Below are 16,785 nucleotides of genomic sequence, written 5' to 3'. Positions count from 1 at the left end.
GCCAAGGGAATATTTTCACCCGTGGAGGTTTCATCCCCTTCTGGATGACGAGACAGGAGCGTACTTTCAGAAAGTCTCCACTCGCCCTGCGTTCCGGTCACCATGTTTTCATTTGTTCTCTCTTTCCTGTTGGGCCCCTCCCCCACTCCCCCCTTTCCCTCTGTAGGTCCTACATGGCCATCCCAGCATCCTCCTGGGTGGACGACTTCCTCGACTGGCTCAATCCGATATCCCGTTGCTGTCGGCTCTTCGCTTTGGGACCCAACGCCGGCCAGTTCTGCCCGGCAACCAACAGTGAGTCCTCCCCACCTCCACCACCACCACCAACTGCCCCTGCACAAGACCGTGGAGACGGTGGGGGGAGGAGGGAGGGGGGGAGGTGGGGAGTTGGCGGGAGCCGGGGCAGCACTGACTCTGCAGTTGGCGCTGTCGGTCACGGAGCGAGTGGCTAACGGCTTGGGGAACGTTAAAGCCGATTCAACCGGATGAGGAGTTGGATCGCCACCTGTTGGCAGGGCGGGGAAGTGTGGCTAATCCGGTGAATGGCCTCCTCCTGTTCCGCTAGGGTAATCCTACGGGTGCCACCGTATTCCATGCAAGAACTGGAGCATTGAGAGGGGGCAATTCCTTACAAGATAAGCTGCTCCAATGGCTGCCACCCAACCCATCTTCTTGTGCCACCTGAGGTGTTGATTAAGGGAGCAGGTCACAGGACAATCATTGGGTAAGATGGCAGACTTCCCCCTGAGCCTGTAGGTCTTGACATCCCCCAAACAGGCTGGAGGATGTCATCATCACCCCCCCCACCCCCCCCCCCAACCCCATTTGCCCCACGCCCGCAGAAACCCAAAGTGAAATGCCCGCTGACAGGTCTCGCCACGCACACCTCGTGCCCTTTTCAAAACAACAGGGCATTGTGGGAGCCTGTCTCCACAGCAACACCTCAGCCAATCAGAGCCGACTTGCCAACCAGGCAGCGCATAAATTGCCCCGATTGCTATGCGGGTTGGCATTCTCCTTGCTTTGTTTTGTTTTTGTCCTGACGGGTGTCAGGGGGACCACCTTCGCCAATGAGTCGCCCCTTTCCGCCGCCGTTGGCAGCGAGGGTTTGTTTAACCGAGGCCCGGGATTGACCGTCAGCGTTGACGTTTTTCATTCCGCCTCGCCCAGATCAGCTGAATTGCCGTAAGAAGTGCATGAAGTCAAATCAGACTGGCATCATCCGGCCAGACATCACGCAGTTCAATCTGTACCTGCCGAGTTTCCTGAACGACACTCCTACTCTGCAGTGCTCCAAGGGGTAAGTTGTTCCAAAGCAACGGAGGGGAACACATTCGGCTCACGCTGAGGTACGCTGGGGGAGGAGGCCAACAAATGCCATTCGGCGTCTCAACCTGAAGGTACCAACCCCAACGGATGGCCAATGACTTTGCCTCCTGCACGACAAAGGCCTAAGGGGTAGGCCTGGCTGAGCCTGCTCTGTCAGGGCTGACCTTCGCCCTCAAAACCGCACGCTATCCTCAGGCCCAGAACATCCCATAATGTCCGATCTCCGCCTCAATGGGCCAGTTGGTGACGAACGGGACTAGATTAATGTAGGATAGCTGGGTCGGCATGGACGGGTTGGACTGAAGGGTCTGTTTCCATGCTGTATGAATGTACGTCCAGAAAGAGTAATTCGATTTGGAAATGGCTGTGACCAGGTTGGCGAGACCAGGTTACCGTTAATATGTTCGGTGTCCTTTTAACCGACGAGTGATCGCTCTGAGGAGAACTTGTTACTTTTCCAGGGGTCTGGGAGCTTACGGGAATGCGGTGAAAAGAGGACCAAAAGGCGAGATCTTGGGTGAGTGCACGGGAACGTTTGGAAACCAAACACACTTGGAACATAGAACATAGAAGAATACAGCGCAGTACAGGCCCTTCGGCCCTCGATGTTGCGCCGATCCAAGCCCACCTAACCTACACTAGCCCACTATCCTCCATATGCCTATCCAATGCCCGCTTAAAGGCCCATAATGAGGGAGAGTCCACCACTGCTACTGGCAGGGCATTCCATGAACTCACGACTCGCTGAGTAAAGAACCTACCCCTAACATCTGTCCTATACCTATCCCTCCTTAATTTAAAGCTATGCCCCCTTGTAATAGCTGACTCCATACGTGGAAAAAGATTCTCACTGCCGACCCTATCTAACCCCTAATCATCTTGTACACCTCTATCAAGTCACCCCTAAACCTTCTTTTCTCCAATGAAAACAACCCCAAGTGCCTCAGCCTTTCCTCATACGATCTTCCTACCATACCAGGCAACATCCTGGTAAACCTCCTCTGCACCCGTTCCAGTGCCTCCACATCCTTCCTATAGTATGGCGACCAAAACTGTACACAATACTCCAGATACGGCCACACCAGAGTCTTATACAACTGCAACATGACCTCAGGGCTCCGGAACTCAATTCCTCTACCAATAAAAGCCAGTACGCCATATGCCTTCTTCACCGCACTATTTACCTGGGTGGCAACTTTCAAAGATCTGTGTACATGGACACCAAGATCCCTCTGCTCATCCACACTACCAAGTATCCGACCATTAGCCCAGTACTCCATCTTTTTGCTACTCTTACCAAAGTGAATCACCTCACACTTAGCTACATTGAACTCCATACTTCTTTGCAGACCCAGTGCCCAACGGTGCTGTCCCTCCGCGGAGACATCTAGGACAGAAAAATAGCTGCAAAATAGACAGCAGAGATCGAGAAATAGAACACCGATCTGAAATGTTAGGCAATAACCGTCACTGAATTCCCCCCCCCCCCCACTATCAACATCCTGGGGGTTACTGTCTCCAACAAGAGAGAATCTAACCATCACCTCCTTGACGTTCAATGGTGTTACCATCACTGAATCCCCCCACTATCAACATCCTGGGGGTTACTGTCTCCAACAAGACAGAATCTAACCATTACCCCTTTGACGTTCAATGGTGTTACCATCAATGAATCCTCCCCCCCAGCCCCCACACTATCAACATCCTGGGGGTTACCATTGACCAGAAACTGAACTGGACCAGCCCCATATAAACACAGCGGCTACAAGAGCAGGTCAGAGGCTGGGAATCCTGCAGCAAGTAACTCCCCTCCTGACCCCCCCCAAAGCCTGACCCCACCATCGACAAGGCCCAAGTCAGGAGGGTGTGAGGGAATACTCCCCACTTGTCCTTGATGGGGGTAGGGCAGCTTCAACAACACTCGAGAAGCTCGACACCATCCAGGGACAAAGCAGCCCCCCCCCGCTCGATTATCCCCACCCCCACAAACCCCCACTCCCTCCACCCCCCCGACGCTCAGTAACAGCAGTGGGTACCATCTACAAGACGCACTGCAGCAACTCCCCCAGGCTCCTCAGACACCACCTTCCAAACCCCACGGTCACTTCCATCTAGAAGGACAAAGGGAAAGACATAATAGGGACCTAAGGGGCAACGTTTTCACACAGAGGGTGGTACGTGTGTGGAATGAGCTGCCAGAGGATGTGGTGGAGGCTGGTACAATTACAACATTTAAAAGGCATTTGGATGGGTATATGAATGGGAAGGGTGTAGAGGGGTTTGGGCTAAGTGCTGGCAGGTAGGACGAGATTGGGTTGGGATATCTGGGTCAGCATGGACGGGTTGGACCGAAGGGGTCTGTTTCCGTGCTGTACATCTCCATGACTCGAAGTGGGACTAGACTGGGTTGGGATGTCTGGTCAGCATGGGTGAGGTGGACCGAAGGGCCTGTTTCCGTGCTGTATGACCTTGTGAGTGACGTGCTGAGAATTTCTTGTTAACATCAAGTAGGAAATGTCTATTGTTTTGCTGTCCAGCGTCCAGGTTCATGGCTTACCATACACCTCTGAAAAATTCACTGGAGTACACTGCGGCTCTGAGAGTGTCTCGTGAACTCGCGGCCAATATCACAAGGAGCATGAGGGAGATCCCGGGGACCGATCCAAACTTTGAAGTCTTCCCCTACACGTGAGTTTTCAGTCACGGTTAAAGCCTCCTGTTCTGTCACTTCTCCTGGGAGTAGCGAGGTGGGGTTCTGCGTTTGATGAGGTGACAGACATTCACCGTGTTTGATGTAACTGGACTGAATTCATCGTACCGTTCAGAAGAGGTGCTTCGGCCTATCACCTGGCCAAAACACCCGACACAGGTCCCACTTCCCCACACTAGGCCCAAAGCCTTGGTGTGGCAAGTGGCTCATCATTGTCTTTTTCAAAAGTTGTGCGCTTTCCCAACTCAACTCCCGTTTTCGGGCACTGTATTCCAGACTCCCACCACCCTCTGGGTGAAACTTCCCACTTCCACTCCGGCAGTCGTCGAATTTTCTTGACCAGATCGTAGAATCCCGACAGTGTGGAAACAGACCATTTGGTCGAACAAGTCCACACCGACCCTCGGAAGAGTCACTACCCAGGCCCATTCCTCTGCCTCAACCCGAACTTTACATTTACCCCAGCTAACCTGCACATCCCTGAGCACTATGGGTAATTTAGCACGGCCAATCCACCCTAACCTACACATTCCTGGGCACTATGGGTAATTTAGCATGGCCAATCCACCCTAACCTGCACATCCCTGAACACTATGGGTAAGTTAGCATGGCCAATCCACCCTTACCTGCACATCCCTGAGCACTATGGGTAATTTAGCACGGCCAATCCACCCTAACCTGCACATCCCTGGGCACTGTGGGTAATTTAGCATGGCCAATCCACCCTAACCTGCACATCTTTGGACTGTGGGAGGAAACCGGAGCACCCGGAGGAAACCCACACAGACACGGGGAGAATGTGCAAACCCCACACAGACAGTCGCCCGAGGCTGGAATCGAACCTGGGTCCCTGGCGCCGTGAGGCAGCAGTGCTAACTTTGTAAGGTTAAGTTAGCGACCAATAGACGGGTACTACTTTTGAGAGCAGACACTCAATTAATCTCCAACGCAACTCAGAAACCAAACTAACTGAAGTTACGGTAATTCTGAAGATCTGGATTGAAGCCAGGCGGAGTGGGGTGGCCAGTTCACTAATGTCGATCTGTTAGCTGTGCAGAACCAGGGTCGACTTTCACATGAGGTAGCTGGAATTTTCCATATATTTATGGCCAAAAGAAGAGGGCTTTTACAGGAGATCGATTTTTACTTGATTTGGTATGGTCATCTCCTCAAGTCCCCTCGAGTCCCTCCTTGTGAAAAGATGGCCCCCCCGTGTTCACATCTAAGCTGCTTTCTACCCACCCTCATCATCCGCCACACCCTCTAACGGATCCCTCCCTTCTGCTCCACTGGATACGACCCGAGGCGTATCCAGCCTCCGACCTGCTCCGTCCCAGGTAATGTCCTGGTGAGTCTCCCTCTGCACTTCCCCTCCAGTCTAACCCCATCCTTCTGACAGTGTGGGGAGCCAGAACTGCACGCCGTACTCCAGCTGTGGCCCGGACAGCTCTGGCGTAACCTCCCTGCTCTTATAACCCACACCCCGACTGATCAAGGCCAGTGTCGTTGTCTAACACACCCTATTCCCCCTCCTGCTGCCCTCAGGCATCTGTGGAGGAGCTCCCTCTGATCTTTCTCGTCCCCTTCATCCTTATGCAATCATAGAGCTGTACAGCACCGAAACAGACCCTTCGGTCCAACTCATCCATGCTGACCAGATATCCTCCATTATTCCAGCCCCATTTGCCAGCGTTTGGCCCATGTCTTTCCTATCCCAACTGCCTTTTAAATGTTGTCATTGTACCAGCCTCCTCCACTTCCTCTGGCAGCTTGTTCCCTCCACGCACCACCCTCTGCGTGATAAAATTGCCCCTTAGGTCCCTTTTAAATTTAGGTGGAACTGGCCGTGGGGTTTGGAAGGTGAGGACCCTGGGGGAGTTGCTGCAGTGCGTCCTGTGGATGGTACCCACTGCTGCTACTGAGCGTCGGGGCGGGTGGAGGGAGTGGGAGGGTTTGTGGGGGTGGGGATAATCGAGCGGGGGGGGGGCTGCTTTGTCCCTGGATGGTGTCGAGCTTGGAGTGTTGTCGGAGCTGCCCCTCTCCCCCATCCAAGTGGGGACAGTCTGGTCTGGCATAAGGTGAGAGTTCCGTTCTTGGGCGATCTCGCGTGACAAGAAAATCACGCAGCAGCAGCACTGTTTAAACAAATGAGGCTGGAATCCGATTACAGCCAATATAGGGAAGGAAAGTACATGCTCTGCAGAGAACCGTCCAAGTTTAGATTAGATTAGATTAGATTACTTACAGTGTGGAAACAGGCCCTTTGGCCCAACAAATCCACACCCCCCCCGCCGAAGCGCAACCCACCCATACCCCTACATTTACCCCTTACCTAACACTACGGGCAATTTTAGCATGGCCAATTCACCTAACCTGCACATCTTTGGACTGTGGGAGGAAACCGGAGCACCCGGAGGAAACCCACGCAGACACGGGGAGAACGTGCAAACTCCACACAGTCAGTCATCTGAGGCGGGAATTGAACCCGGGTCTCTATCGCTGTGAGGCAGCAGTGCTAACCACTGTGCCACCCCAAGTTCTTCAATCGTGTTGAGGAAACATGGAGAATCGACTGTATTCCATCACGCTACCCTGACTTGTGCCTTGCCGATGGTGGGGACAGGCTTTGGGGGGGAGTTGGTGGGGGTGGACAGTGGGGAAAGAGTTACTCACTGCAGGATTCCCAGCCCCTGGCAGATCCAGCTACTGTCCCTTTCTCTGGATTACAGGATTACCTATGTCTATTACGAGCAGTACCTGACGATAGTGAACGAGGGGATCTTCAACATTGGCGTGTGTCTGATCCCAACCTTTGTGGTGTGCTGTATCTTGCTGGGAATGGACATTCACTCCGGCTTGCTCAACCTGCTCACCATCGTGATGATCATCGTGGACACGGTGGGAGTGATGACGCTCTGGGGGATCGACTTTAACGCCGTCTCCCTCATCAATCTGGTGACGGTAAGGCACTCACAGTGCACTGTGTGTGAGACCAGGCTCTCCCTCTGCTTCTCGCCACTTAGACTGTTCGACCCATCGGCTCCTGCTATTCTGCCCTGTCCCATCTCCCCTCCACCCCAGGGGTTCACCTTTCCCACACTGAATCAGGCAGGGTTCAGAGCTGCTGGGAAAATAAGATCACTCTTACTTTTTAAAAGAGATGCTCATGTAACAAAACCTCCCTGCACACCAGCTTCTCCCTCTCGACTCTGTCCAGCCCGATTCCGAGAACCTCTATCGGATCTCCCTCTCCTCTCCGAGGAGAACATTCCCAACGTCTTCCATCACTCCTCATCCCCGAGGTTTCCCGTCCCCGGAACCCGTTCTTGTAACTCGCTTCGACGCTCTCTCTCCAATGTGTTGACGTCTTTTCTATAATATGGCACTCTATCCCTGTAATTCCACATTTCCTATGGTTAACCCACCTGACCTATACAACCCTGGGCATGGTGTGTAATTTCCCATGGCCAATCCACCCAAACCTGCACATCCCTGAGCACTATGGGTAATTTAGCGTGGCCAATCCACCCAAACCTGCACATCCCTGAGCACTATGGGTAATTTAACACGGCCAACCCACCCTAACCTGCACATCCCTGAGCACTATGGATAATTTAGCATGGCCAATCCACCCTAACCTGCACATCCCTGAGCACTATGGGTAATTTAGCATGGCCAATCCACCCAAACCTGCACATCCCTGAGCACTATGGGTAATTTAGCATGGCCAATCCACCCTAACCAGCACATCCTTGGACTGCAGGAGGAAACCCACGCAGAGATGGGGAGAATGTGCAAACTCCACACACACACTGTAGCCCGAGGCTGGAATCGAACTCAGTTCCTGGCGCCGTGAGGCAGCTGTTGCCCTTGTACCCTCTATTTTATATTGTCTTTCAATGTTCAAAGGGTATCACCTGGGCACCCTGACGATGGTGTGGGCGTGTGGGGTTACCCAGTTTGCCACTCCGTCAGCCCCCTCTCTGTGAGGAAGTACCTGGCACTGCCAGGGCTCCAGGTTTCTACCTGAACCCCATAAGCCCTGGCACCCTGTGCCCTTCTCCCCCTCTCACCCCTCCTGCCCAGCTCTCATTCTGGCGTCTGTTCCCTGCAGGCAGTCGGCATCTCCGTGGAGTTTGTCTCTCACCTCACACGCTCCTTCGCCGTCAGCACCAAAGGGAGTAAGGTGGAGCGGGCAAAGGAGGCCACTTACACCATGGGCAGTGCGGTAGGTATGAGGGACTGGGGCTGCACACGCCATCGCGCCATGTACAGGTAGGGGGGCGTCTTGCATGGCTTGTGGGGGCCGAGAACTGAACCGTCAGCTCGTCGGAAATTCTGGGATTGGGGATGACCCACCAGCCATGAGCTGAACTGTCAGCTCGCTGGGAATCCTGGGATTGAGGATGACCCGCCAGCCGTCAGCTGAACAGTCAGCTCGCCGGGAATTCTGGGATTGGGGACGACCTGCCAGCCGTGAGCTGAACCGTCTGCTCACCGGGAATCCTGGGATTGAGGATGACCCGCCGGCCATGAGCTGAACTGTCAGCTCACCGAGAATTCTGGGATTCAGGATGACCCGCCGGTTGAGAGCTGAACCATGATGTGGAGGAGCTGGTGTTGGACCGGGGTGGACAAGATTAAAAATCACACAACACCAGGTTAGAGTCCAACAGGTTTATTTGGAAGCACTAGCTTTCGGAGCGACGCCCCTTCATCAGGTGGTTGTGGCGTATATGATCATAAGGCGCGGTTCATTAATATGTAAGTCCTAGAACTTTTTTCAAGTCACATTCTCAAGCTAACTTAAAGTTTTATAAGAAAAGGCGACATCTCAGCTCAGACAATGCATTAAAGGTGTGAGATCAAGAGTCTGTCTGTATCCCAATCTTGAGTCAGACTGGTTCCACTTCCAAAGTGGAATTTACAAAATATTCCATGGATTGACTGCCTGCAGATTGTGCATTTTTGAGCAAAATATGATGTATCTGCAAATATAATTCTGCAAAGACAAATTCACCCCATAGACTTGTATGTGTGTGTGTGTGCTTGAGAGATCGAGAGACATAGAGAGAGAGTGTGAGTGTGTACGTGTTTGCACGTGAGTGTGAGTGTGTGATTGCGTGTGTGAAAGCTTGGTCAAGTGTGTGTGTGTGGGATGTAGCAGAAACCTGTGAGAGGATGTGTGCATTGGTGAGAGTGTTGTGGGGGGTGTGTGTGTGTGTATAAGAGAGAGCATGTGTATGAAAGAGAGTCTGCGTGAGTCTGTGTGTATGTTAGATTGTGTGTGTGTGATAGAGTGTACAGGGCAGTGGGGTCACCTGTAGTGTGAAATGACCCCAAGGCCCCGGTTGAGGCCATCCCCATGGTTACCGAACTTGGTTACCGAGCCTCTGCTCGGCTCGTCTACGTTGTTGCCTGTCCCGAAGTCCGCCTGGGAGGGTGGTCACCAGAAGATCCGAGGCCGAATGTCCCTGACTGCTGAAGTGTTCCTCACCATGCCCTTAGAAGGACAGGGTATGACGCTCAACTCATTGATCGCCAGCACGAATGGGCCACAGCGAGAAACCGTAATGACCTCCTCAGGAGACAGACACTGGTTGCAACCGGCAGGGTAACCTTTGTTGTCCAGTACTTCCCGGGAGCCGAGAAATGACACCTTGTTCTTCGCTGCCTGCAACACATTATCGATGGGGGGTGAGCACCTCACCAAGACCTTCCCTAAGCCTCCACATACAGCCCCCACACCCACGCACACATCCTCTCACAGGCTTATACTCCATCACACTCACACTCAGATGCAAACACTCTCTCGCTCTCTCTCCTTCTCTCTCTCTCATGCGCACACACACACACAAATGGGCCGTGTGTCTATGGGGTGAATTTGTCTTTGCAGAACTATATTTGCAGATACATTCTATTTTGCTCCAAAAAAATGCATAATCTGCAGACAGTCATTCCATGGAATATTCTGTAAATTCCACTTTGGAAGTGGAACCAGTCTGACTCAAGACTGGGATACAGACAGACTCTAACCTCCCACCTTTAATGCACTGAGCTAAGATGGCACCTTTTCTTATAAAGCCTGAAGTTATCTTGAGACCGTGACTTAAAAGTAGTTCTGGGATTTACATATTAAAGAACTGAAACCTGCAACCCATTCTAAAAGAGGAAAGATTTCACAGCGAGCTAGGTTTGTTCAATATCTCGTTTCAGTTGAATGACACTGTAAACCTTTTGCTATTAATTCTGTGTCATATGATCCTGCCCCATGAGCTCCCGGATGAAGGAGCATCACTCCGAAAACTAGTGCTTCCAAATAAACCTGTTGGACTATAACCTGGTGTGGTGTGAGAGCTGAACAGACTCAGCTCGCTGGGAATGCTGGGATTGGGGATGACCCGCCAGCCGTGAGCTGAACAGTCAACTCGCCGGGAATTCTGGGACTGGGGATGACCTGCCGGCCGTGAGCTGAACAGACTCAGCTTGCCGGGAATTCTGGGACTGGGGATGACCCGCCAGCCGTGAGCTGAACAGTCAACTCACTGGGAATTCTGGGACTGGGGATTACCCGCCAGCCGTGAGCTGAACAGACAACTCACCGGGAATTCTGGGACTGAGGATATAACCCACTGGGAATTCTGGGATTCGGGATGACCCGCCGGCCGAGAGCTGAACCATCAGCTTGATAAGAAATCTGGGATAGAGGATGACCCGCCAGGGATTCTGGGATAGAGGATGACCTGCCGGGCCCCCTGCCAGCGGAGACAGCCAGGGGCGGCGCTCCTTTCCCTGACCGAGCTCGCTCTCTCCCCCCCCTCCAATGGTGTCCGTTTACCCCCTGACAGGTCTTTGCGGGCGTGGCGATGACCAACCTTCCCGGAATCATCGTCCTGCATTTCGCTCAGTCCCAGCTCATCCAAGTCTTCTTCTTCCGCCTCAACCTGGTGATCACCTTACTGGGTCTGGTCCACGGCCTGATCTTCCTGCCCGTCCTCCTCAGCTACTTCGGTGAGTCTGCCTCACGGTCAAGGGGGAGGTGGTGTGGGGTTGCGGGGGGGGGGGGGGGGAGCGTGTGGCTGTGGAATCTGTTCACCAACATTATCACGTCGTTGGGGGAGCGGGGGAGAGGCACTGTCCATAGGTTAGTTGGATAACCCAATACACAATCCAGTTTAATAACAGGGGAAAGTGAGGACTGCAGATGCTGGAGATCAGAGTCAGACAGCCTGGCGCTGGGTCAACGTCAATGTCACCAGTTTCATCCTCTCCCCTCCCCGACCTTATCCCAGATCCGACCCTCCACTGCCCTCTTGACCTGTCCATCTTCCCTCCCAACTATCCTCCCCACAATCCTCTCTGACCTATCACCGTCGCCCCTCCTCACCTTCATCCACCTATCACATTTCCAGCTACCTTCCCCCAAGCTCCACCCCCAATTCCATGTACCTCTCAGCCCCCTCGGGCCTCCCCCATGTTCTTGATGAAGAGTGTATGCTCGAAATGTCAGCCCTCCTGCTTGTCAGATGCTGCCTGACTTGCTGTGCTTTCCCAGCACCACACGTTTTGACCACAACTTAATAACAGCACTGGAACAGGCCCTACGGCTCCCTGCACTGCTCCCTAATCCTCACTGAGACCCACCACTTATTTCCCATACGCAGTTTCCATCCCACTGTTCACCTCTTGCTCATGTGTCTGAATGCTCTGTTGTAGGAAGGATATTGTCAAGCTGAAGAGAGTTCAGAAGCGATTTCCCGGGATGTTGCCGGGAATGGAGGGTTTAATCATAAGGAGAGGCTGGGACTTTGTTCACTGGAGGTTGAGGGCTGACTCTATAGATATCATATAGTTATAGAGATGTACAGCACGGAAACAGACCCTTCGGTCCAAACAGTCCATGCTGTGTGACTCTCTGCCCCTATCACGGTACACCTTAAGCGTCGCTAATGTGCCTGCTTCCACCCCCTCCACGTTTCCCTTTGGGTGAAAAGCTTCCCTGCACTTTTCCCCTAAGCTGTCCCCCTCTCACGTTGAACCTGTGCCCTCTAGTGGTTGACCTTTCCACCCTGACAAGAAGCCCCTCTCTATCAATAATTGTGTCGACCTTTTATCAGGTCGCCCCTCAACCTCCGTCTTTTCAGTGAAAACAGTCCAAATTTAACCAACCTTTCCTCATAACTTCAGACCGGTCTCTGCACCCTCTCCAAAACATCCAGATCCTTCTGGTAGTGTGGCGATCAGAGCTGGACGCAATATTCCAAATGTGACCTGACTCAAGTTTTCTACAGCTGTAACGTTAAATTGAAAACATTAAATTGAAATGTCCTGTACAGCCGCAACATGACCTCCCAACTCCTGTACTCAGTACTCTGACCAATAAAGGAAAGCATACCAAACGCTGCCTTCACTATCCTATCTACCTGCGACTCCACTTTCAAGGAGCTATGAACCTGCACTCTAAGGTCAGTGCTGGACTCAGTCAGAGAGATGCACAGCACGGAAACAGACCCTTCGGTCCAACCCGTCCATGCCGACCCAGACATCCCAACCCAATCTAGTCCCACCTGCCAGCGGCCGGCCCATATCCCTCCAAACCCTTCCTATTCATATACCCATCCAAATGCCTCTTAAATGTTGTAATTGTACCAGCCTCCACCACTTCCTCTGGCAGCTCGTTCCATACACGTACCACCCTCTGCATGAAAAAGTTGCCCCTTAGGTCTCTTTTATATCTTTCCCCTCTCACCCCATGTCCCTATAATTCTAGACTCCCCCACCTCAGGGAAAATACCTAGTCTATTTACCCTACCTATGGCCCCTCATACTTTTGTAAACCTCTATAAGGTCACTCCTCAGCCTCCGACGCTCCAGGGAAAACAGCTCCAGCCTGTTCAGCCTCTCCCTGTAGCTCAAACCCTCCAACCCTGACAACATCCTTGTCAATCTTTGCTGAACCCTTCCAAGTTTCACAACATCCATCCAGAGCAGAATTGCACATAATATTTCAAAAGTGGCCTAACCTATGTCCTGTCCAGCTGCAACATGACCTCCCAACTCCTGTACTCAGTACTCTGACCAATAAAGGAAAGCATACCAAACGCTGCCTTCACTATCCTATCTAGCTGCGACTCCACTTTCAAGGAGCTATGAAGCTGTACTCCAAGGTCTCCTTGTTCAGCAACACGCCCACTGAGCGACTGTTAAGTGTATAAGTCTTGCCTTGATTTGCCTTTCCACAGTGCAGCACCTCACATTTATCCGAAATTAAACTCATGCAGTTGGGTGGAGACCAAAACACTTCACGCTCCAACAACAAACTGTCTCTATGTTTCCAGGACCAGGCATCAAAAGTGCCCCATTGCTGCAACAGCAGACTGTTAAGGAGCCCCTGCCGGATAAGACGTATCTAAATGGTTGCTTTCATAACTTTGGCTACGAGGGATCTGCTGAAGACAAGAAAGCCAACTCAACGACACGATGTAATGGATCAACTCGGACAGAGGAACATACAGCACCCAGAGAGGCAGAAAGCTCATCGGAGAAAGGATCTGACTCAGTCGGAGCTCTCACGGACACTCTCCCCACCGTCACTTCCTTTTAATGCCTGTTTCCGTACAAAGACAAAGGCGGGGGCGATGTGGGGATTTGAACCAGGTTCCCCCAGCTCGAGCTACTGGCCAGGGGTCCCGAATGTTCCTCCCCCAATCCAGCTAGCGGCCCTCCCAGGCAAAAACTGTCACTGTTTGAAATTCTCACTGAGCCGAATCCCCAGAAATTCCCAGCTCCCGGTCCAGAGACACAACACTGATCCCGGGATCCAATATCAGAGCATGTCCGCCCGCCCCCCCCCCCCCCCCCTCCCAGAGCCTTGCACAACACCACTACATGCACAGGCTGTCTGTTGGCATCTTCTCAGCTGGGTGGCATCACAGTGGGGCACAAAGGAGGCACTTCTGCCCTTTGTACACCTGCTTGCTGCCAAGAACTGCCCTCCACCGTAACCTCAAACTGTTCCTTCCCCAAATCCCTGCGAATGTTCCTCCCCACTCCGCCGCACTTACCCAAGTCCCGATGGAATTGGCCAGTTCCAGATCCCAGCAGCTCCTGGTGCCCACCGACGGATTCCCTCAGCTCAGAGCCAGTGCGACCTACAGTATGGAAACAGACCCTTCAGCCCAACTTCTCCATGCTGCCCAGTTTTCACAATACGTCCAGTCCCATTCGCCTGGGTTTGGTCCATATCCCTCTGTCCCTATCCTGTCCATGTACCTGTCCAAATGTTTCTCTATCTCTGGCAGCCTGTTCCAGACACTCCCCACCCTCCGTGTGAAATAAAATTGCCCCTCTAGCCTCTTTTGTATCTCTCACCTGACACCTATTCCCCTCTATTTTTTGACACCCCTACCCTGGGGAAAAGCTGTCAGTGATCTCCCTTCTGTGCACCTCTCATCATTTTATAGACCCTTCAGTTTACAACGCTGCGGGGAAAATAGTCCCAGCCTTTCCTTATAACTCAAGCTTTCCAGTCTAGGTAGCCTGCAAGTAAATCGTTTCTGCACTCCTTCTAGGTTAATATAATCCTTTCTGGATCAGCGAGACCAGAATTGCACACAGTGCTCCAAAAATGGCCGAGCCAATGTCCTGTACTTATGCAGCATAACCTCCCAACTCCCATTGGTAGTGCGCTGACCAATAAAGGCCTTCTTCACCACCCTCTCTGTGAGATCACTTTCAAGGAACTATCTACCTGCAGCACGCCTCGATATCCTGATCATTTTGGACATTTGTAATCAAATCACCCCTCGACCTTCTCGTCCTTGTATTCTGACCTTTCCCAGCCCCGGGGCCTTCTGGGATGATCTTTTCTGTGCCCCCTACCAGTGCCGTCACATCCTTCCTCAGGATTGGTGCCAAAGTTGGATCCAGTGGAGGGAGCAGTGTTTCACCCAGGTGGCCGAAGTGCACAAGACAAGTAAGTCATCTGCTGTTCTCAAAACCACTTGATGAAGGATAGAACTGGAACCAATCTTTACACATGTCTGCATTGATCAGCACTTTGCACGGTGACTCAGTGGTTAGCACTGCTGCCGCACGGCACCAGGGACTCAGGTTCGATTCCACCCTTGGGCGACTGTCTGCCTGTGGGAAGTTTGCACCTTCTCTCCATGTCTGCGTGGGTTTGATCCAAAGACGTGCATGTTAGGGTGGATTGGACATGTTCGATTTCCCCATGGTGACCAGGGATGTGCAAGTTAGGGTGGATTGACCATGCTAAATTACCCATAGTGCTCAGGGATGTGCAGGTTAGGGTGGATTGGACATGTTCGATTTCCCCATGGTGACCAGGGATGTGCAAGTTAGGGTGAATTGGCCGTGCTAAATTACCCATAGTGCCCAGGGATGTGCAGGTTAGGGTGGATTGGCCATGTTAAATTACCCAGTGGTGCCAAGGGATGTGTAGGTTAGGGTGGATTGGCCATGGGAAACTGCCCTGTGGTGCCCAGGGATGTGCAGGTTAGGGTGGATTGGCTGTGCTAAATTACCCATAGTGCCCGGGAATGTGCAGGTTAGGGTGGATTGGCCATGCTAAATTACCCATAATGTCCGGGGATGTGCAGGTTAGGGTGGATTGACCATGCTAAATTACCCATAGTGTCCGGGGATGTGCAGGTTAGGGTGGATTGGCCATGCTAAATTACCCATAGTGCTCAGGGATGTGCAGGTTAGAGTGGATTGGCCATGCTAAATTACCCATAGTGCTCAGGGATGTGCAGGTTAGGGAGGATTGGCCATGCTAAATTGCCCCATAGTGCCCGGGAATGTGCAGGTTAGGGTGGATTGGCCATGCTAAATTACCCATAGTGTCCGGGGATGTGCAGGTTAGGGTGGATTGGCCATGCTAAATTACCCATAGTGCTCAGGGATGTGCAGGTTAGGGTGGATTGGCCATGCTAAATTGCCCCATAGTGCTCAGGGATATGCAGGTTAGGGTGGGTTAGCCATGAGAAATGCAGGGTTACAGGGATTGGTCTGGGTGGGATGATCTTCGAAGGGTTGGTCTGGACTCGATGGGCCGCATGGCTGTTGGGATTCTATTGTACACATCCCAGGCGTACCCTGCCTGACATCTGGCCCACAGTCTCCGCCTTTATTTCGGGGTGCTCAAATCGGGGGTGCCCAGTTTAACGGGCACCATTTAGTGCGCCCATTAACCCCAGCCCGTCCTGGGCTAGGGTGCTGTCTTACACCCGCTCAGAGATGGGTAAGAAATGCCAGGCGCGTTTTGGTACTTCAATAGCAGAATTGTCTCAAATTTTCCAGATAATTTAGTCCCTGTATTTGAAAGCACTCCAAAAGTAATGTGAGCAGTGAAAGAGAACAGGAACATTCATATGTGTATATATAAAAATAAATTCGCAAAATCAGGAGGTTTACTGTCTCTTGTAAAGAAATCATTTTCTTCCAAAGCATTGTTCAATGAAAATACTGTTAAGGGTTTTATCTGCACATAGTATTTGGTATATGTTGTAACATTTTGCAAACCATGTCCAGCACCCTTTTTTTTCGTGGTCACTCTCCGACAAAAGAATTATTTGGCATTTTTCGAGACTGCAACTACATTATGAAGAAACTACACAGCGATTTGCAAGGGTAGAATTTTTGGAAACAATTTTCTGTTTAATTTACAACGGTCAGATGCAGAACCACTCCGAGAGAGGGGGTGTGCCGCACTGGTGCCGAGA

At 52.1% G+C, this 16,785-nt stretch overlaps 1 protein-coding gene across 1 annotated transcript in view; it reads left to right on the top strand.

Moving 5' to 3' along the window:
* npc1l1 (NPC1-like 1) overlaps nt 1-16,472 on the top strand; it is a 43,829-nt gene extending 27,357 nt beyond the window's left edge. The window contains exons 12-19 of the mRNA XM_087984458.1: nt 167-294; nt 1,171-1,300; nt 1,791-1,846; nt 3,867-4,017; nt 6,769-7,000; nt 8,154-8,267; nt 10,888-11,050; nt 13,378-16,472. Of these exons, the coding sequence (XP_087840584.1) occupies nt 167-294; nt 1,171-1,300; nt 1,791-1,846; nt 3,867-4,017; nt 6,769-7,000; nt 8,154-8,267; nt 10,888-11,050; nt 13,378-13,643 (1,240 nt within the window). The 3' untranslated portion in view covers nt 13,644-16,472. The remainder of the gene's footprint in view (nt 1-166; nt 295-1,170; nt 1,301-1,790; nt 1,847-3,866; nt 4,018-6,768; nt 7,001-8,153; nt 8,268-10,887; nt 11,051-13,377) is intronic.
* Nucleotides 16,473-16,785: the final 313 nt, after the last annotated feature.

The sequence above is a fragment of the Chiloscyllium plagiosum genome, unplaced genomic scaffold (assembly GCF_037043375.1).
Source record: "Chiloscyllium plagiosum isolate Xiang-an unplaced genomic scaffold, Cpla_swu_hap1 HiC_scaffold_48, whole genome shotgun sequence".
Taxonomy (NCBI): Eukaryota; Metazoa; Chordata; class Chondrichthyes; order Orectolobiformes; family Hemiscylliidae; genus Chiloscyllium; species Chiloscyllium plagiosum.
Note: the sequence above shows the minus strand (reverse complement) of the source record. Positions and strands in the feature narration are given on the sequence as shown.